At 57.3% G+C, this 21603-nt stretch overlaps 3 protein-coding genes across 3 annotated transcripts; 2 read left to right on the plus strand and 1 right to left on the minus strand.

The window, feature by feature from the left end:
• Positions 1-6497: 6497 nt before the first annotated feature.
• Positions 6498-11654, minus strand: BESB_052640 (polyprenyl synthetase superfamily protein; the record flags this gene model as incomplete). The annotated part of the gene is made up of 9 exons (XM_029363699.1): positions 6498-6887; positions 7201-7343; positions 7917-8003; positions 8276-8391; positions 8698-8814; positions 9492-9714; positions 10206-10284; positions 10529-10658; positions 11122-11654. 9 exons carry the CDS (start codon positions 11652-11654, stop codon positions 6498-6500), a joined length of 1818 nt encoding a protein of 605 aa, XP_029219622.1.
• Positions 11655-15557: 3903 nt separating this feature from the next.
• On the plus strand, positions 15558-16362 carry BESB_052650 (putative calmodulin; the record flags this gene model as incomplete). Its single annotated transcript, XM_029363700.1, has 2 exons — positions 15558-15701; positions 16102-16362. The coding sequence occupies 2 exons, from the start codon at positions 15558-15560 to the stop codon at positions 16360-16362; spliced, it is 405 nt and encodes a 134-aa protein (XP_029219623.1).
• Positions 16363-19589: 3227 nt separating this feature from the next.
• BESB_052660 (uncharacterized protein) lies at positions 19590-20765 on the plus strand (the record flags this gene model as incomplete). The annotated part of the gene is made up of 1 exon (XM_029363701.1): positions 19590-20765. One exon carries the CDS (start codon positions 19590-19592, stop codon positions 20763-20765), a length of 1176 nt encoding a protein of 391 aa, XP_029219624.1.
• Between the last annotated feature and the right edge of the window lie 838 nt (positions 20766-21603).

Here is a 21603-nt window from a genome sequence, read left to right on the forward strand (position 1 = left end):
CTCTCGCCGGGATCACCACTGTGTATACACACGGGGGATGAAATGCCCCTCTGCAGCGACCCCGGCCGACTTTCGTGATTGCCGAAAATCAATCCGGACGCGAGAGGGACCGTACCTTTTTTAAGCTATCAGAAGATGCTGTTTTTGACTTTTTCATGTTCCTCTCCAGCGTCTTTTCCTGCGGACATATCTGCAAGAGGGAGTCCGTGTAGAACTACGATCATTTTCATTCTTGTCTGCATGTGTTTATGACCGCAGTGTGTGGGAAGCCACGGCCTCTTTCTGTGTGTCTGTGTGCGCACCGTTTCACTTCTTCGGGAGGAAGGAATAACGTGTTAACGGGGCGCGAGATACACTCCGCAGCCTTGTCTTGCAGACAGGCGAGAAATCATGAGCAGCCGGGAGAGAAAGGACGTCTTAGTCAAACCCGTGTGATGTTTTTTCCTCATACCGTATCGTCGCTGTAACTATCGATATCATGAACGTGTGTCCATGTATATCATGGGAATACGAGGAGTCGCTGGTTCCCGAAGAAGATCGGCGTTTGTCTCACCCGGCTGCAGGGATGACTTGTCTCTGTGGCAGATTTGTCTGTAATCCAAGGCGCGTCAGATCCTGCTTCAGGGGCGCATTCAAGCGCCGAAGGAAAACGACAGAGGGCATTTCCTTCAGCGGCTAAGCGCCGGAGCCGGGAATCGATTTTGTTTTTGCATAGGGGATGCTTCCTCTCTCGCCCCTGTGTGTTCATATGTGTGGTAGAGGCAGGAACGAGAATCTCTCTGGCGGTCTGTGCACATTGCGTATGCAAGCATGTGTTGCTCCTTGGTTTCCTTCACCGTGGACTTCTCTCCACGTGTGTGCGCCAAGCGACAGGTCAGGTGTTTTTGATTTTAAATGCGTTCGATATACTCCTCCGTATGCTTCTGAAACGGTGTGTGTATCACCTCTACTCCTGCGCCATGCTATGAGGGAACCGAAAGCGGGTTCGTGCGAGAAGTGGGAGGAGAGCGCACTACTAGTATTTCGGGACTGTATTATCACCAGCCAATGTCCACGTTCGGGTCAAGGCGCCGCCTCGCCTGTGGGAGTTTTTTTTTTTTTTTGGGGGGGGGGGGGGATGACGCAAAGGCCTGGCGTCTGTTTGTCGCTGCCCTTCTCGTCCGTGTCTCTGGGGCCTAGGCGTTTCGTCCGTCGCGCCCTCCATCCAAGCAACGTGGCTCGCGGCCCCCACTGCAGTCATGAGATCCCGCCTTCATCAAGGAAAGGGGTCATAGGCAGAGACAGGAGGAGGCGTCGTTTCTCATCTCCTGTTGTGTTTTGCGCGGGTCCGCGACGTCCGTGTGTGCGCGTGACTGAGAGCAACAGACTCTGTGTTTGAGCCTGGCGCGTCCCCTGCTTTCATGGAGGAGAAGGGGGCGTTGCTTCTCTGGAAGATGATGAAGCGCAGGCCGGTTTTTGCCATTCGCTGTCGTGTGCAAGTCGTCTTCGGCGCTCGTACGCGCCGCCGGGGCAAACGGGAAGGTTTTTGAAGGAGAAACTGAAACGAAGCAAAAAGTGGAAGTGAGTGGCCTCGGGACGATTGCGTCGTGCGTCTTGGTGGGCTGTGTAGCCTCAAGTCGTGTTTGGAGGATGGAGCAGATGAGAGAACTGCACACAGTTCCGGGTGTCGCACCCGTTTTCATCTTCGAGTCCGGTTGTGCAATGCCGGGACCGCGAGGAGGCTGTTGCATGACGGGGGGTCGGGGGGGAGGGAGCGTAGGCCTAGGTTGGCTGGGGACACTGGAGGTGGAGGAAAGAGCTGAAGGGCGCTCGGTTTCTGTGTGGACACTCTCTGGCGCCTGACAGTGAAGAAACGCTTTGCGGATCGTCACCATTTTCCTGGCACCTTGCCGCCGATGCTTCCGTATCCTCACCATTCATCAATATGACATGAGACGCCGTGTGTATGTGGCGGTGCCCGTGAGGGGCGAAGCACGAGGGTGAGACGCCAGGCACCGCGGTGAAACGCGAGCACGCCGAACCGATGCGGAAGCCGGCGCGCTGGCACCACCAGCAGCTCTGAACCGTACCTACAGACCGGCTCGCTAAAAAGAGTCGTGTGCGACACGGTTTGAGTGCCGTCTCTCACCAGCAGAACCCAATGGGAGTGCCGATTTCTGTGCGGGTTGTGGCAAACGCCCCTCCCGCCCTTCCCTCTCCAGTGGACTGTCGTTGGGAGCAACACGTGCCGGTGTTGAGTTCTTGGGTTCTCGCAGCCAAGCCTGGCCTGGAGTCGTTTTTTCCGCGGTCTAGAGTAAAAGAAACGCTTGTCTGTGGCCGCACAAGAAATCCGTCGTCCGGTGCATGAGCTGGATTGCGTACGCTCTGCGTGGCGGCCTGCGTCTGATCTGCTGGTATAGCCATAATGACTGGAACCTGTTCCGGCGCGCAACACGCGGAAGCGGCTGGAAGAAATTGAGGAAGTCCTCAGGGAGACGCGTGTCTTAGCTTGCGTTTTTTCTCGTGCGGTGTGCAGTTCTTTGATGCAGTGGCGGCGGCTCCGGGCTCAGAAGCGTAGATGCGCTACCTCTTGTTGCGGACAGAGGCGGCTGCAGAAAGAGGCGACCGAACTCCTGTAACGAGGTGCTCCGTATTCCACGTTTTTTCTGTTGCATGTGGAGGAGTCAACTCGAAGGGGGTATTCTGCACCTGGTCGCCCCTCCGCTCCTTCGCGTGAGAGGGCTCATTCTCGAAGGGCGTCTTTTATGGGGTCAAGCGCCAACCGTAAGGCTGGGGGCGCGGCGCATTGCACACGTTGAGGCCGCGCGTGTGCCCCTACGCCGCTGCCTCCCACCGTTTGCTGCGGCAGCGGGTGTGGATGTGAGAGGACCTTAATGTGGCGAACAGTTTTTTCCTCACGGGCAGAGCGGGAAGGCCTCGTGCCCTGTCTGCGTGCCGGGGGGAGGGAAAGGCCGGTGGGCGGGGGGGGGGGGGGGGGGGAGCAAAAGCCCTGCAAATGTGCGAAGCGGGAGCTATCTCAGCTGCATTCCCACAGAGTCGTAAAACTTAACATCAGGATGTCTGTTGTGGTATCTCGCCGTAGTGCGGCGCTTTCGGGCATTGCGGTTTCTGTGTGCTGACGTTCTGTGATTCTCTACTAGGGAATAGTGTGAGACGGCGGCTTCCGTGAACTAGGCGCGCAGGGCCAACTGGCGGGGAGCCTGAGCTTTTATGGTGAAAAGGGGACTGCTACGAAGGGCGATAGCCGCGTTCACTGATGAGACGAGAGGACGACTGGAGGAGTCCCCAGGCGATAAAGGGCAGGACCCGCATGTGCCGCACCAGTTTTCTGGTGAAACCGCTGAGGTCAAAAAAGGCCCGCGCCGGGTCAGAAATCCGCAGAGCGGAAGCAGCGGCCTCAGACAGATGGGAGCCGGCACTTCCGTCGATCGCGCCAGGCTCACTCGTGAGGAGAAACAAAAAATCGGGAAGGGCCGTTTGTGCGTCACGGCTGTGAGCAGGGACGTCTCAGGCGGTGCCGCGCGTCTTCGGGGCGATGGCGTGTGTCTTGTTGGGGAAGCGGCGTGTTATAGACATTCCCGTTTTCTGGGCTGTCACGGTCATATATGTTGATAGTTTTAGTTATGTTTTTCTGTTATGGTTCGCGACAGAGCCAAAAGTGGTACGCTCACCCCCTGGTGGGCACACGAGCCCGAAGGCCCGCGCGCCAGCAGCGCGAATAGGAAACAACAGGCGAACCAGCAGAAGTGCGGAGTGGTAACAAAAATGACAATGACGCGCCTAAGCTGCTGTCGTGGGGTGGGGGGAGGGGGGGGCGGGGTAGAGTGAGAGAGCCTAACAGAAGAGGCCGGGAACGCAGAATGAAGCCGTTAGGCGAGACATAGTGCCCCCTAGTGTTTAGATATGGGAAGGAGAGACATAACCGTGAAAGGGACACGTGGACGAGATAAGGAAACAAGTGAAAAGGTGGTGTTACATGATTTTTTCAAAGACGTGGTGTTAGGATGTATTAATTTATCTCGATGTGGGCGATTTGTCATCAGTTTTTTGCAGATATATCGTGGTGCAGCCAGTCGCACTCCTGTGAGCTCGCCCCTCTCACGGACGGCAGCGACTCAAGGGAGAGACGAAGGATTGAAGCTGCGGGTAGAGGAACGAGTCTGCCTTGTTGTGCTTTTGCTGAGGCGGGATTGTGACTAGTTAGAGCGGCGTTATGAGTCTGTCAGCGTGAACAAATCCGTATGGCGTTGATTTACACCGGGCAGGGACGTGAGCGGGCTGAAAAAAAGTGATATGAGAAGTGAACCCTGTCCTCCTTGATTGCTCACAAACGGATATATACGTGTGTATTCATATACATATATCCTTTTTTCCAGTTTTTGTTTATTCTTCTGGGAAGACGAGGGAAAGTTCCTTCTGTTCACTCCCCTGTCTTCCACACATTGCACGCCTTAGCTGCATACGATTTTTCCTTTATTTCATGTCTCCTGGTGTTGAGGCCGGGACAGAAATAGAGAGAGAAAGCGCGGCGGGCAGTTGTGCTCGCACATGATTCCCTGCGGCTTTCCTATATGCAACCAGGGCACAGGTCCCGGGTTCGTTTGATCACGGGGAGGAGCGAGAGAGAAAGAATGAAGTTTCGTTTTCTCCTTTGATTGAGGACGTCGGGGTTTTAGTAGTTCCATGAGGGAGGGCGTACGCACGATGGACAGCTTTCTCACACTGGTTTCAGTCCCTGTACTGCGGACAGGTACAGGTTCGTACTCAAAGACTGTTTTCTCTCCTCCGTTATGCCAAAGGGAATAAGACAGTGCCAACCGTTCCACAGGAGTCACCGAGCTTCTAGAGGGAGACTCGCATGCAAAGAACCGCGAACCGTTAAATTCACAGAAGCCGGCACACAGCTAGCCGGTTCGCCCTCGCCACAAGCAAACACACCTGTTAAGTTGGGTGCACGGCTGCAGGCGTGTGGCAGTTCCACGCTGGATGATACCCGCCGGTTTCATCAGCATGTCGGTTCCAGAAGCAACAACAGCCGGTTTCGTGCTCTCTGGAATCATTCAAATATAAACGAGAGATGTGTAATACAGTTGAAAGGCAACCTAGAGAAGGTGTAAATCGTCAACAGGAAAACGAAAAAGCCATACGCTGGTACCGCTAACAGCAACATCCTGACGTTAGAGAAGAAAGTAGATCTACTGCCAGTTGTTAGCCGCAGTGGCGAAGATGCGATACCGTTTACGCCACGGAAGCTGCGGTCACGCCAAGAGAGATACCATGGTAGCCTGAACGTCGCTGTTATATTGATACCTGGTGCGCAATCAGTTTCACGGGTGTCTCTCCATACTTGGCCAAGTGCTTGTCTGATACTTGCGTAAGTGCAGCCTCACTGCAGCCGAGGGCTGCTGCCGCCGCACTCGCCCCCACGTGTGACGTGCCGCCGTGCCACAATGTGCCCCCCCAGTTAGACCGAATTTACACTTACAACGCTGTCTGTGCATCTCAGCGGTTTCTGCAGTTTGCCTTCGAGGCGTGACAAGTTTGCTCATATACTGATATTGGCGCCACCCTTTTCTTTCTCCTGAGAGCGTGACGGAAGCACGCCACCGCGTGTGTGGCGCGGGAGTCCTACTGAGGCCGTATACGCCGCAGGGTGAAGCGAAAGCCGTGTCCGTCTGCCAACGCAGTTCGCCGCATCAAATGGAGCTGGGCTAGCGGGTGGATGGACACCCGAACTTCGGTTTCATCGGGGCACAAACGGCAAGATTCGCTTTGAGACCACACATGAGGAAATGCATGAAGCCACAGGAATGCAGCTACCCGAGCACACGTCAGAGACATCTACAGAGAAAAGACCAGACGACGCAGTTCTCTTTCTTTGCTCATCGAGAAAAGATCAACAGTTAGCACTCGACAGCTGCGACGAGTGAAACAAGGCGTTCGCGGGGCGAAAAGCCCACAAAACGGAAAAAACGGCAAAAGCGACAACAGTTGCAGCAACAGGTCGCCAACGGGCGACAGACAACGCACAGAGAAGGAACGCCTGTGCGGACAAGACGCGTAAACTAGCGTAAAACGAAAAAAAACGCAGACAACGTCAAGCACTTGCAGCAAGCAAAGATAAGCGCTCGTCAGCGTACGGTGAGCTTTCTCTGTATTGCCGCACACAAGTGAAAACCGACACGAGTTTCTACGCATGCTTGTGCTGCCACTTCGAAATAAGCACAGACAAACACACTAGAGACATCGCCTACACAGGGGTTATCAAGACTGTCGCAGCGACTCCGCCGGTTAAAGGCCTTTCTACAGAGGTGAGAGACCAAAGTGCATGCTCTGGCGTAGCGCGTTTAGCGTGGCATCGCTTTCCTCCACCGAACTCCGCCCCTCACCGTTGCATCTCTTTGGACAACGGTTCCTCTCCGTTTCAAAGTCTCTGGCGTTCCACTTTTGCTAGGCCTCTTTCGAAAACTCCCCCTGTTCCATTTCTGCTCCCGCATTCAGCCCGACCGCCGCTGGAGGGTGGCCTGAAGGAGAGCTGCGAGGGCGCGACAGACTTCGGGGGCGTCCCTCGCCTGCGTGCCCATTGCCCGCCGTGCCTCCTCGCTTTGTTCGGCGGCTTTCAGAGCCAACGCAGAAGGCAGAGAAGACGCGGACGCCCCTGTAGCAACCGTGAGCTCCTCCAGAAGCTCAATGGCGCGGTGGACGTACATGCGGCCGAGCAGCTGCGCGCGCGGCATCGCGTTCCCGGCAAAAATCAGGTTTATGGCCTTTTCGACGTCCCCTTCACGCTGCGCCCGCCTCAACAAAATGGCGTGCGCCTCGCGTGCATCAAGACCGCGCTCCTCCTCTTCGAGGGCTGCCATCAGCAATGGGGCCGTGATCACTCCCTGATGACAGCGGAAAGAGACAGATCTGGCATCAATTGGAGGACAATAAACTCGCACGTCGGACATCGAATGACCGAAAACGAGAAAAAACAGTACAAACCATAGGAAACCACACGTCGTATCTACACCTGCGGTACGGCCGTGCGAGCTCACTCGCAGTTTTTTTGTGGCGCCGTCTCTCCTTGAGGCACTCGACCCCATGCACATCGACCTCCGAGGCTCTAAAAACTGATGAAACTACATCTCAACTCGCAACACCCGCTGCGCATTGAAGTTGGGGATGCCCCTCGTGACGCGTCGCTGCCTAGCTCACCGAGCGCAAGTCACTCAGTGCAGGCTTGCCCAGGTGCTTGGATGATGCAGTGAAGTCCAGCTCGTCGTCGTACAATTGAAACGCCATGCCCACGCAGGCGCCAAAATCGAAGCTCCACTGCGCCCACCGCGGCGGCATGCCCACTGGGAAAAAAGCAAAAAACAAACGCAAAAATCGCGGAGGGAGTGTTCAGTCTGACTGAGCCTCCAGATCCCCTCAACGGCTAAAGATTTGCTACTCAGCCAGCGGAAAGAAGTTCACAAACGCCTCCCGCCGACGAGCGGCGAACCTAAGCGCACTCGATGACGAGACACAATCACCACGGGGCAGGAAGGGCGTGTAACGGCCATGGTATCTGCCGCACATGACAAGATAATTTGCATGTCAAGCAACCGCGCTGCTGCTGTTGAGGCTTCGCGGCACACAGCTGGTGTTCCACACACACGTTTACATCCGTCGACATGCGTTTCATTCTCAGTTTCGCTGCAGACAGAGACCCTGACTCCGCGGATATCTGCGCTTGCACGTAAAGGCGAAATGCGATGCCCGCGCGAACTCAGGTTATTTTCGCCGACACACGCACGCGCAGATCCATGCCTCATATGAAGATATACGTACACGAGAAACTTTGAAACGTCGGTGCATGCGCGGCTGACAAGCAACACCCTTTGAGAGTGCGCAGCGGAACAGAGACTGAAATCGGCTGTTTGACTTACTGAGAAGCGCAAGGCAGGCGCAGCTTTCCGCGATCAGCGAAGCAGTCTTATGGTACGTCTTGATCAGGTAGGTCCGCAGCGCGGTGTCTGAGGCAGAGACAGAACAACAAACACGCAGCGCAAGCAACGCGAATCATCTGCTACGTGCACTACCCACAGATGTCGCTGTGCTCATTTGCTCCTCGCGCGTACTCCGTCCACCTTCCTTGAATTTGCCCAATTCTCTTTTGAGCATTTTCAAGCGTTGACAGTCCCCCACACAGCATCACGAGGGGCCCATAGCTGGGAGTCTCCCGTTTTCTATCCGCCTGCCCTGTGTGCCAAGCGTCCGCTGCCCTCTCTTTCTTGCAGCTTCTCACCTAGATCCTTCGAGTCGCTGATGGCCTGGATGAGCTCGCCTTTCACGAGGCTCTCAATGACGCTCGACATGCGAAGCATGACTTCAGGCGATCCACACGTCGCGACAATGCCGTTCCTGACACACGCCAACGCAACCAGGGCTAGAGTGAAGTCACTAAACATTCGCGAGGCCTTCAACGGTCAGTCACATTCTGGTCCTGTAATTGCGAAGTCACAGCGTGCTGGAATCCGCAGCCAAATTTCAACCCGACCCTGTCCGAATACATGTACAATATATATATATATATATATACATATACATGTACATAATAACGCGGTTAGCATATTGCGATGTATGGGCTTGGATGACCAGATTTTGCGCTCTATGGAGATTTGAAGGCGAAACAGTGTGACGCTGAACAGGGAGTGTCCTTCGCCTTACGCTCGACTGAGGAGAAAATCCCCTCCCAAGATCGCAGTTTTGTTGCCGAAGCGCTTGTGCGTTGCCATTTGCCCCCGCCGGGTGTCCGCGCCATCAATGACGTCGTCGTGCATCATGCTGAAGGAGAGAAAAGGAGCTTGAAAATCGGTGCTACGCCGTTACCCGTCTATAAGCGGCCCACGTAAGCCTCCCAGTCACGCGCTGGGGCTCTAAGGCCGACACCAGCCCGTAGAAAAACTTCAAACAGAACAAGGGCCGCCGCTCGAAGCCTGGGACAGGTCCCTGTGTTCCTTAAGCGTACGTACACCTGTGCCAGACATCTAGACGGCAGCATATCAAGATGCGCCTTGATATCAATGCATTCACACACATATATATACCCACGTGTGTGTGAATACCTAGATACGTAGACAGATAAATGGCACGCTCTGCGTTTGAGCCTTCTCGCTAGACCCTCAGTTCACCTGACACGGGAGGATAACTTAACGCGGATCGCAATGGCAGAGCTTTCTTTTGCTTTTAGTTATTTGTAACAACCGATGTATAATTGAAAGCCATTTCCAGTCGACCACCAGAAGTCAAACACGCAGGCATCATACCCTTGTGCACGAGTGACTGCAAATCACGGAGCTCGACTTCTATTCGAGCAAGTGGAGGTGTGTAAGGCGAGGTTCCCGCAACGGCTGAGATACGTTTGCGTTTATTCGTAAGTGTCGTTAGGTGTGAGAGACCCGGATGAGGTTGTTCGCTTCTCGAACGCGGAAAGATTTATCACGGCTGCGGCCTCCCCCTACCTCGCTGTGTGAATGAGCTCAGCGACTTGAACCATGCAGAGTTCGAGGCCTGCTCCTCTCTCAAGCGCTCGCGTTTCAGACTCGCGGCTGGAGGCCCGCGACAGCTTCGGCAATTCCATCAGGGCGCGCCGCAGAAGCAGAAGAATCACAGGGCGAAACCGCTTCCCAGGCGCAGTCAGCAGGTAGCTCGACACGCCAGACAGATCCGAGTACACTGAGCGAACTGGAAACACAGGAAGAAACGCATGCGCCACAAAACTGCACATGCAGGAGCTCAAACGGCGCCTTGCACCCTCTTACACATACATTATATATATATATATATATATACATATATGTATGCAGTTGGGCGCCACTCTCCTTAGGAATATACATATATATATATATATATATATATACAGAGAGAGAGAGATACATAGATATAGATTGGTACAGAGGTAGACAGATAAATAGATAGATATATATGTAGACAGATACCGAGTTACTCGTGCCAGGGTGTGTAGATTAGTTGCGGTGTGTGTGACGGAGGCCGCAACGCTGATGCGAAGGAAGCGCGGACGGATGCGAGACAACTCCGCATTCACGAATCCCCCAGGCGCTGAAAAAGTTGGTAGCCCGCGTTCTTCATCTCTGCAAGTATGTTGGGGACGTGTATAAAGTTGCACGAATCTATATGTATGCAGGCCGCTTCGACGCTACAGAAAAGGAACTCACTTGACGTGAGCAGACTGAGGTCGAGGTCTTTGATATCTGGGCGAACCAGCGCAAAGGGGTCGGAATCTTCTGCAAGCGCCTAGAAAGCAAGCATGTGGGGAGGCGGGAGCGAGACAGCAGAGGCAGACTGAGAATATAAAACGCACGTAAGTCGAGCGCATTCAAATATGGGAAGGAGCGGACTGTGAAGCAAGAATCACGCAACACGCACACAGAGGGACATGAGGTAAACCTGGATTGTGCTGGCCGCGGCGTCTCGTCGACGACTGTCCTGTTGGCATTAGGGTCGGGGTTTGATAACGAAGAACAGCGGAAGACCTCACCTTGAGCCGCGCATCCACGTGGTTTCGCCTCGCCTCCATCTCTTCGCGCGTCGTGTTGAACTCCTTGATTCTCATGCCGAGCAGAATCTCCTCGGGGGGCGCGTCGTCGAAGATATACCTGGGCAGCATGCTGACAGCCGCAAGCAGACACACGCGAAGCGAGGATTTTCGCTCTTGACAAAGTTCAGCGAGTCCCAGCCGTGCGAGTGGCCGCGCTGGCGAAAGAGCGAAGTCGAGGCTGCGGCAGTTCGTGGGCAGCACTCGTGTCAAGAGCGAGCCCAGCCTCTCCTCGCGTTGGCGCCGGGCTGTGCGCCTCGCTGAAGAAGATCCCCAACCGCCGGCTGAGCCCCGTGACAACCCCCCTGGCGATACGAATTCGCCGACCTAGAATATGTCGCTTTCTCAAGCTGCAGTTCCCGTGTGTGAGGCATATATGCAATTTCGCGGCCGCGCTGGGGATCCACGAAAGCCGGGTCGTCTATTCGCAGCCCCACAGGCTCTTTCTGGTCATCTCAGCGTTCTGTTTTGTTGCAGTCGCCTCCCTGGCGCCCGCTGCGCGGCTAGGGCTCCTTCGAGCTCTGCAGGCTCCTTACCTTTCGATTTGTCTCCTTTCGAGGGCCTTCCAGGCGGCAGGGAACGCGCGGTTCAGCAGCCGGCTGGCGGCAGCGAGCGCGCCCCTCTCTGCGCTGTTCGCCTCCTCTCGGTCTGCGTCCGCCTGTCGCCACTGTCTCTCCTCTTCGCCCCGGCGAGGGTCGCTTACTGTCTCTTCATCAGCCGACCGCGGTCGCGACGAGAGAGAGATCGAACGCCGCGCCGAGAACGAAGAAGGAACTGAGAGAAGACGAGGCGCTGGAGCCGAAGAGGGCGAAGAGGCGGACGAAGAAAAAGGAGACTCAGCCACGGCGCGGAGCCGGAAACGCGGCGAAGACGATGGAACTGCGGCTGCGAAGGGCGACTGGGGCCCAGAGAAGGAGGCGGCGGAACGACGGGCGACGGCAGGCGCCGGAGCGGACGGATGCGGGGCCAGGGAAGAAGCGAGACGAACGCCTGCGTGGGAGAAAGCTCCAGTCGAGGGCTGCTTGGCTCCGCCGGTGGGCGGCCGCGGAAAATGACGTGAGAAAAACATTTCCACCAAAGAGAGGAACGCGAGAGGGGAGCAGGTACAAGCGCCGACTCACCAGACGAACGACAGCTCTCGGCGGAAAAAAGGCCACGGCCTCGTGAGACAGACAGGCACGGAGAGGCTGCAGGCACAGGGCCTCTAGGAGCTTGCGGAAGAAGAGACAAAACGACGAGAGAGGAGAGAGTCGCGGGCACGGAGGCGGGAGTGACCTGCAAGGCAGATCGGAGTGAAGGTGACGGGAATGTGCAGGACACGCTCCAGAGTGAACAGAAGAGATCAGGGCGAGCGGCGACGGCGAGACGGCTGCACCAGCTGCGGGAGATTGAAAAGAAACAACAAAGCTGACAGCAAGAGACGTAGCGCAGGACCCCGAGGGACGCCGCAGATGAAGACTAGGCTGAAGAACTGGAGTCCCTGCGGGACAAGAACAGGGTTAAGGCAGCGGCGGAGGAAGCTCAGATTCCTGCGGTCTCACGGCGAGTCAGAAAAGCGAACACCGAGAGTGTACCCTGCCGATTTGCCTCTTAAAACCCCCTGGCAGCCAGTCTGGAGCTACCGATACACTGGGACTCAGAGATCGGGGTTTCGGGACTTCTCGCCTCTCCAGCGTAGGCGAAGCGCCTGGCGACTGCCCGCAGAAACTGCAAACGAGGAAAAGATCGACTGAATTTCAAATATGAGGAGACGTGGGAAGAAAGATTGCAAGCGTTCCATAGCCCCGAACTTGTGACCTTGGAGAGAAGTGTGCACTCTCCGTCAGCTGGTCGCGCTTTTCTCTCCTCGGGGCACGGAAGGCGAAAACAGCTTCAGCCTGAGAGCCCCTGCTTGCTGCCCTGGCAATGAATGCGCCTCGCCGTCTAGCGCGAATCGTTTTCTTTCTTCGTGCCGCCTACCCGCAGCCGAGTTTTTCAGTCTGCCTTTCTTTCCCATCGACTGCCGCCACGCTTGCGTCTTCGCACAAGCTGCCTCGTTGTGCTGAGAGAAAAGCCGCACCAGCCCGTTGCGAGCAGCCTGGAGACCTCGGAGCCTCTACCAGTCCTTCGGGTTCCGGGCGCGACAGAGGTAGACGCAAAAAAAAAAAAAATTCAAAGGCCGCGAATCTGGAACTCCTTCGCAAATTGCTCATGTGGGGTGTCTCCCCACTGTGTCTTCGATACACAAGCCCCGCGACCGCGCGGGATTTCTGCAGGCGGGGCTGAGGGAGACACCTGCGGCTCGCTCCCGAGGGCCGGCCCTTGGCGCCGTCGATCTTTTGACTCCCGACTCTCAGTAGCGATGAATCCGGATACCGGCAGCACTTAGCACATGCTGCTCTTGTATCTCAGCGCCTTTTGGTTTCCGTTTGTTTCAGGGCCTTCCGCGGCTGGTAGGAGGTAGGCGTGATCGTCGTTCAGCCTTCTCGCCGACAGGACAGATGCCGAGAAACGAGGGTGTTTCCCTTAGTCCATTTTCCTGAGAGTGTGTGTGTCAACAGTCGAAGGGACGCGGATACCCCGCAAGGCACCTACGCGACGGCAGTAAGTTGCGTGCTCGAAGACAGCCTTGATGTGTATGTAGCGGCTGGTCACGGTGGTGTAGGTACCTGCGGATGAAACAACATATGCTGCTGCTTAGATGCGGTAAGTTGGATGTGTGTGGGATGGTTTAGAAAGAGATACTCACCCTCCCAAGCGGTTCCGCTAAACTCCAGTGGCGATACGAGCCCTCAAAGCCTACCCACGCTTGCCCTCACGGTCTGGGACAACGGGCTTCCTCAGGCGCAGCTGTGGAGCGATACGCGTTCGTTAGTAGCGCGGCGGGGCTGCGGTGTCGTCAGCAGCTGAGCACATACATGCGAATATGCCCCTGTCGCCGCGATACAGCATCATTGGGACACTGCGGTCAGCTTCTATACAAGAAGATATCCTGGCATGGACGGCGGTGGGAGACTGCGTGCGGCCCAGAAATATAGATCCGCATGAGGAATCCCCGTATAGAGAGGCTAATGCCTCGGGAGAAGCGTGGGGTGTACGGGGTACGGGTACACAGACCGTCTGTATGTAGGCAACATCTGTCACATTTAGCCTGGCATGTCGTCGCATGCCCCTGCAACAGGTACAGGTCGAGGAGTCAGACGTAGTTATTTGCGTGCGAATCCTCGCCCAGAATTCGACTATTTATAGTATTTACAGATACATAAATTCGTATGCGTTTGTACGGATTCCACTGTCCGCGAATTCGGCTGGACGTGTACCTCGTTTCTGTCGGTGGCAGGCTCGTCCGCAATCACACTAGTAACCAAGGTGCACAGCCGCGAGTCTCTGCTGCGAACATTGTGGCGACTTTCCCCGCGAACGAGACCGTTGAGCCACACACCCGTGCCTCTGCACGGCTACACGCACAAATGCATCTATAGTCGTAGAAAACGACCTGGTTTGTCGCGTTTTTCGCCGTCTCGTTTGTGGCGGAATTTTAGCCCTCGGCAAGTCTCCCTCGCTCTCCGCAGGGCACTTCTGCCGCTGGCCGCGCTCGCCTAGTCTCTCTTCGGTCAAGGATTTCTTTCCTCAGGGTCTCCGCGGCAAAAAAAGTCCCGACGCGCTTCCTCCGCACGCTCCCTCTCCTCTCTCAACTGCGCGCGCGGCCGCTGGGCGTTGGCAGCGTTGGGCGCCGACGACGCGCGCGCGCAACTCCATCCTTTTTCGTCTTTCATTCGCGTTTTTTGTACGCCGTCGTTTGTACCGTCTTTTCGTTTTCCGTTTTCCTTGTTTCACCCAGTCTTTAGCCACTGGCGGTCGCTTTTTCGCGCCGGAAAACTCGAACGCCGACCCGCCGAAGCGCACAGCGTGCGAAGTGAGCCCCGTCGTCGCGCAGGCAGACTGCAGAACTTCGGTATTCCAGGTAAGGAGTAGAAAACGAAAGATGGGCTGAAGAAAGGAGAGAAATCTTGGGGAACGACCGAGGTAAAAGGCAAAGAAAGCCGCGGACTCATGTGTAGTCCATGCGGCGCGTCGCGCGAAAGGAGTGGGTCTGTTCCGCGCACGCGCGGGCGCCAGCTTCGACGCGTCAGGACGCAGCACGAAATGCATTTAGGAAACGGGACACGCAAGGGAAGGGGGGAACTGCTGTGTTTTTCTTGTAACGGGATTTGTTTGAGGAGTGCTGAAACGTAGAAACCTCCTTTTCCAGCCTTGGAGGCCTCTCCCGCGGCGACACACTGAGGGAGCGACGAACGGCAAGGCAGACTTCGCGCTGTAGCCGATCCACGCGATGCCGAAAGGGAGAGAAGAGAGTTGAAGAAAGACCGAACCGTCGAGGCAGCGGAATCTTGGAGCGTTTCGCTTTACGGTCGCTATCAGGTTGGACCTTTTTGGTGTCGGGAGGGTTGAAGCTGCAGAGGGGCGCTTCGGCGTAGCTCGCCATCTCGTAGTGAACCCAGGAGGGCGGAAGAGGAGATGCTGTCGTGGATTTTCGTGCTGAACGCCTCGCTTCTTTGGTGTCTGGGCGTCAACAGAGACGTGGCGCTTCAGCGTCCCTGCCTTCAGCCTTGGGCGTATGCGAAGAAGGGAGCGCTTTGGGGGCGCCCACGCAGCGGGGGAGACGAAACAGAGACTCTCTTCTCTTTCCTGAGTTCGAGGCTTTCCTCATTTTCTTTGCCTTCCGGTGCCCCCCTGTGCGGAGGCCGGGACGTGAGAACGAATTCGGAGGCCGAGAAAGGACGAGCGAGGGACTGCGGAGGAACGCGCGGCGCGAGCGGCTCGCGGCGCAGCCGACGACGGCGGACGAGGCCGTTGGAGGGAGCGGTGTCCCCTGTCTTTTCGAGATGAAATCGAGTTTCTCTGCTGCAGGGCCTTGGAAAGCGTCGGTCTCATTGTGGGTGGTCCGACAGTTGTGTGCTCTTTCAGCTTCTTTCCTTCTGTTCAAGTCAAAATGGCGTGTCCCCCCGCCGTGCGCGAGGCGTTTGCCCTCTTTGACAAGGACGGCGATGGAGAAATCAGCGGCAAGGAAATCCTGATGGTCATCCGCTCTTGCGGTGTCATGCCGACTCCAGAAGAGATCAAGGCTCTCCCCGCGGTAAGTCGCAGTGCGCGGTCTGCAGAAACCTGACGGCATCACTGCAGTCGTCTCAGGTGCTGAAGGGTGCAGCTGTTACGAAAATATCTGCCTTACCTCCAAAGCATCGAAATTAACACACGCACTCCCTTACACATATCGGTACACACATGCGTACGCATGCAAATGAACAGCTACATGTCTCTCTATCTATATATGCCTATATACATATTCGCCCGTACGGTAGGTCTAGATATGCGCCTGAGTCCGGGGTTGTGTCGCCTGTCTCGCGTCCAGAGTGCGTGGCTGTTCTCATCCTGGGTGCCGCGCGTCGGTGCAGCGTTTCTTTTGCATGCAGAGGCATCCATACACGCGTTCCAATGCGAGGGGAATGCCTGACGCATGGCGGCTGTGTGTGCAGACCATGAACTGGACCGATTTCGAGGGCTGGATGTCGAAGAAGCTGGCCTCCTGCAACCCCGAGCAAGACCTGGTGAAGGCCTTCAAGATCTTTGATCGCGCGAACGACGGCACAATCTCCGCGGACGAGCTCGGACAGGTCATGAAGGCGCTCGGCGAGCTCCTGACCGACGATGAAGTGGAGCAGATGATCAAGGAGGCAGACCCGAACAAGACCGGTCGCATCCAATACGCGAACTTCGCCAAGCTCCTCGTCAGCTAACTCTCCGTCGTTTGCCAGTAGAAGAGGGGAGACGCTTCACTTCCCGAGGGGGAGGGGGAGGCCGGAGGGTCAGGTCCGCAGCGTCTGCCGCAGGAACGAGTAGGGAGAGAGGCCGCAGAGGGAGGGAGAGTTTCGTCGTCATTGCGACGCTTAGATGCACATTGTGGGAGAGAGATCGCCGGGCCCCGGGCCCCGGGCCCCGCAGGGTTTCTCTGGTTTTTCAAAGAGCCTTGTTTTCGTGAGGGATGCGCTCAGCAACGTCGCCTGTTGCCTGGTTCGCGCCTCTCTCCTTTTTCCTACCCTGCCTTGGCCTCGCAAGCACAGAACAGTCTCATCGTACAGACTCTATGTGCAATGAATGTTATTCTGTCTCAACAAAGATAGAAAGATAAAAAACGACACCTCGCGAGAGGCGCATCCCGGCGCAGCCTGTTATCCCAGCACGAAACCCGTGGCGAAAAAACTGCGCTTGGCAAGCAGGCATCGCACGCGGATGAGAACAAACGCCGAGGAACTGCACAGGTTGCTCTCGTGTAGGGGTTGATTTGCGGTGCAGAGTAGTGTATTTTTGGGGCTGTTAAGGCTGCTTTCAATGGAGATCCCTCCCCAGGGTTATTCAGGACACAACGCCTTGCCTACATGCAACTTTCGAGTGCCTGCCTGGGGTAGCGTCGGCGGAGTCGCCAGGCGCACTCTTTGGATTCGCTGTGTCATGGGCCGTGCCGGGGCGTCGAGGGTCGCTGTGCCATCTGCGTGCTCGCCGTGCTCCATCTGCATTCAGTGTTAACGCTGGAAGAGTCAGGGCCCGCCCACAAGAAAACTAGTGAGAACGCTGCAGGCCATACGCTCCGCCCCTGGAGGCGCAGGGGACCTTTTAGAGACGCCGGACGTGGGCAGCCAATCAGTACGGTAGACCAACCACCGCTCTTTTCCCACTGTGTGCATGCCAGTGTTTCACTTGACGCTAATTAAGTTGATGTCGCCGGAGCGTTTGCATGTCCGCTCGTCTGGTCACCGCGCGCCTCCGTTTCGTGGCTAATCGTGTGGAGCCTAGCAGCAAGCAGCCACTTCTGCATGTTAACTACCCCTCCTAGAGCTTTCGTTTCCCTCCTCTTCTTACTCGCAGTTGCGCGAGAATTCGCCTATGTGACGGTTCTGCCGCTTCTCCGCTGACCTCGGGCCATGGCGTTGCGCGCCCAGTGTGCGAAGTCGGGGGGGCCGACAGCACTTCCTGTGTCTCGGAAGGGAGACTCTCTTAAAGCAGTCTGGCGCCACACGCCCTCCTGCGCACTGCCCCGAAACAGATCTACTTCTGTTCGCGCCTGCAGCATTCTGACTGGAGGGTGTCTCTCTCGTCTGCCCAGCAGTGGGCAGCACACACTTGCTTTGTACCCTCGTTACGCAGGCTCCTGAAAACTTGAGTTATTTCGCACACTGCAGGCCTCTGGCTAGCCTCTCGCCTTTACGCCACAACACTGGCCCTTGCTTGACGGAAAGAGAACCTTCATCGGCGCTGCCTTGGGAAAAGGCGACGAGCGCTCTCGCTTCCAGGGCCAGCGGAGAGACGAGGGGGCCCACCGAGATCCTGAAAAGAAGCGTTCCTCGGTTCAGAAGAGCGTCCTACTCTAATAGGTTGGTGAAAGTGACGACGGGGAAGGAAATGAACCACTGAAAGACTCTATCAAAGGAAAAAATACGGAACGAGCACGCGCCAGCTCCGGCGATGGCCCCCCACGGCGTTGAGGTGTATGTACACCACGTTGCTTGGGGAAGAGGGCCTCGGATGGAGCCCACTGAGTTTTACACTCTTTCTTCCCTGCAAGTCACGCGTCGTTTTGTCCGATGATGACGTTATTGCCTTTCTACGTGGCCTCTCTCCCCTCTTTGGAATTTGGCGAGAAATCCGCCTTGTCTGCTTTTCCCGCGCCTTTTCCGGCACGCGTCGTCCATGTAGCTGGGCCAACTGTTTTTCGTTTGTTTCCGTCACCGCTGGCGAGCCAAAGGATTTGTCTACTTTGAAACAGGGGACTGTGTCTTTTCTTCTGACAGCAATCGATCTTGTCCCTCCGTGAAAAAGCGGACATCTGGCTCCTTTTCCGTCTTCAAAGAGAAATCCTGAACCACACCTTCCTTGGCGCCTTGTCTCCTCCCTCTTGCAGCGTGACGTCCTCAAGCAACAGTTTGACCTTCCCTTTCAACAGCTGCCTCATTTTCCCCGGGTTCTGAGATCCGGCAGTATTCATTCGTGCGGTTCTGCTCTGCTATCCCCCCATCGGGGTAACCTCTGCTCGCGCCTTTTCCCCGTCTCCGTCGGTTCTGGTATTTGTCTTGTATACTGCTGTCGAGGGCCTCGCGATTCTCGGCATCTCCCTGCGCCTCCGCTCCATGGAGCAGCTTTTTTCAGTCGTGTCCTTCACTGAATGACCCACCTTCGTACCCTTCTCTCCATTCTTCGTCGGTCTCCATTGCCTTGCAGCGACATCCGGTTCGCCTCCGCAGCTGCCGCTTTTTTTCTCTGCACCAACTTGCTCTTTGCTGGCGGGCGTGTCTTTTCCTGATTTTTAAGTAGGGCGCCTCAGCGATGCGAGAAGAGCCCCCGCGGGGGTGTGTGTTCGTCTCCGCAGTTCCCTGCCGATTGCAGGCGTTGTGATCCGGATCGCCATCCTCCGTCCCAGGAGCTCTGTGCCCCTGGAGAATAGAAAAGACATCCCTCGAAACAGTTTCATTCTCACCCGCCGCCCTGCTCACTGTGGCATTCCATTTTGATCCCGCCCGTTCCTCTCCCTTCTGCGCGGGGGCTGGCGGCCTCTGCGCGTGGCTGGCTCCATCGCCTCGTCGCCTCTGCATCCCAATCCGGCGCTGAGTCTCCCTTATCTCTCTCTCCCTGCTCCTTGCACTGTTCTCTACACCCTTTCTCCGCGAAAACCTTTCCGCTTTCTTGCGCGTGTCTGAAACCTCTGACACTTCCTCCGTTTGTTCCCTTTTCTGTTTCCTCTTTTCGCGTCCCCTCGCTCTGTTGCAGCCCCTCCCCTCCTCCCACGCGCGCGGCGCGGCTCGGTCTCTCTGCGGTTTGGCGGCTACAGCCGCCGCAGTTACCGCCGAGCTCTGGGGGGCGCGGACTCTCTCTGAGGGCGGGCCAGGCGTCAGCGGCGTCAGCGGCGTCAGCCTTGTGTCGAGCGCCTGTCGCGCGTCGCCGTTCCCCCACAGGGGCCTCGAAGCCTTCCGCAATGGCGTTGCTTTTCGGCGTCGACGTGCAGCATCTCTCGCTGCTTGTCTCGCTGGCCTCGCTGGCGCTGACCTTTTGGTACTACACGAACATGGTGCTGCTGACGCAGCACCTGCAAGAGGCGAACACGATGAACGTGATTTACGCGGACTACTCGTCGCCCAAGACCCTGGCGGCGCTGGAGTACATTGAGGACTTCATCGAGCGTTACGGGATCGACGAGTATCCGTTCGCCTTCCTGCAGCAGCGGAAGCAGGGCAGCGAGGAGGGCCGGCAGCTGGATCGTGCGCGCCGCCACCTGACGCAGTGGTTCTCGCGCGTGGAGTACTTTTACCACTTTGGCTACTTGAAGCGCGAGGCGCTGCGCAAGTTCCCCGGCGCCGAGCGCGCCAAGTACTTCCTTGACCGCGTGGAGCCCCTCGAGTTCGTCAGCCGCAAAACCACCCGCCGCAAACACGCCGGGGTCTTTGACTTCCTCCGCGCGCTGTACCATCTCAAGAAACACACCCTCCGTCCAGCCTTCGTCGAAAAAGTGAGCCAACTCCTCGACGCGGAGGAATTGCGCCGCGGCGACCACGCTGGCTCCCGTCCCGGGGAGGCAGCGGCCGCGGAGCCGCGCGCGGCAGCCGGCGCCGCAGAGGCGCGCGGAGAGGGGAAGAGCGACGAAGGACAAGACGCCGTGCGAGGGGAGGCGGGCGCGAGCGAAGCGGGCGGGGGCCCAGACCGCGCGGCCGAGTCCCCGCAGGCGGAGGCCGTAAAGGGAGACACGGGCGACGCGGGGGGCGCCGTGGCGGCGGAGGCGGAGGCAAAGGCCGCGGAGCAGCGGCGGGCTGAGGGCCTCGGACTGCTGAGCGGAGAAGGCACGTCTGCGTTCGAGAACTCGACGCCGCGGAGGCGCTTCAACGCGTACGCGATGGAAAGCACCGGCGCGGAGGGCGAAGAAGACGAAGAGGACGATGACGACTCCGAGCCCGAGGCGCGCGGCGACACAGCAGAGGAAGACGACGAGGAGAGCGCCGAGGATCTCAAGGGGGAGGCAGAAGAGGGAACAAAAGTGAAGCCGAAAGACGCAAAAGACGACAGAGGAGGACGTGCAGGCGCGGAGAGCCAGAAGGCTTCTGAGCGAGCGCCGGGCGGCGCGCCAGACGGGACAGACCAAAGGGGAGAAGAGTTGTAGGGGCCAGCGAGCTTCTGCAGCGCGCCGCCAACACAGGCGCCAGGGCTGGGTCGCCGCGAGAGTGCGCGGCCTCAGGCGCCGACTCCGACGAGGCGACGCGCAGCTTCGAGGCCTAGGGAAGCAGACGAACTGGAAAAGAGACACGTGACCCGTCACAGCAGCGTCTAGACTGCGCACAGAAGTGAGAGCCAGTCGCGACGGCGAGGAATGGAGAGTGATGTCGTGAAGGAAAAGCGGCTTTAGGGCTTAGGGTTGAACTGAGAAGGTGGCGCCGAGAGGCCCCCGGTCGCGCGCTCTGCTCTCGAGCGTGCATCGGCGCCGCAGGGGGCGCGTCTCCTTCCGGCCTTTGCATCAGCGCCTCACGGCTTGTTACACGGGCCTGGAAGGAGCCGGGCTGCACGCGAGATGTAGTCCCGTGGATGGCGGCGGGCGAGAGATCCAATGAAGGCAGTTCGAATTGAAGAGTCTCGCCTGGCGGAGTTCGCCGAGAGAGCGAGAGCGCCGCGTCCTTCTAGCTACGTGGAAGAAATACGATGATGCCCCTCGACAGCGCCGCGGCACTGCCGGCGAGACTCTCCGCCGATGTCGCGCGCGCGTGGGGCCGCAGAGGGGCAGCGTGGAGGCAACCAACTCGCGAAGAGGGTGTCTCGTGGGATGGAAGACCAAGATAGATACAGTCAACTATATTTGGCCTGCCTCTCGAGCCCTACAGAAGAGCCCAGGATGCGTGCGCCGCCCCGTCGTGTGCGCAGCGCCCCGTTCACTAAAGTGCACATCCGTGGCGGAAAATGGATTTTGAGGACTGGAGGATTTCCTGGGATCCGCCAGTGTTGTAGTG

The sequence above is a fragment of the Besnoitia besnoiti genome, chromosome IV (assembly GCF_002563875.1).
Source record: "Besnoitia besnoiti strain Bb-Ger1 chromosome IV, whole genome shotgun sequence".
Taxonomy (NCBI): Eukaryota; Apicomplexa; class Conoidasida; order Eucoccidiorida; family Sarcocystidae; genus Besnoitia; species Besnoitia besnoiti.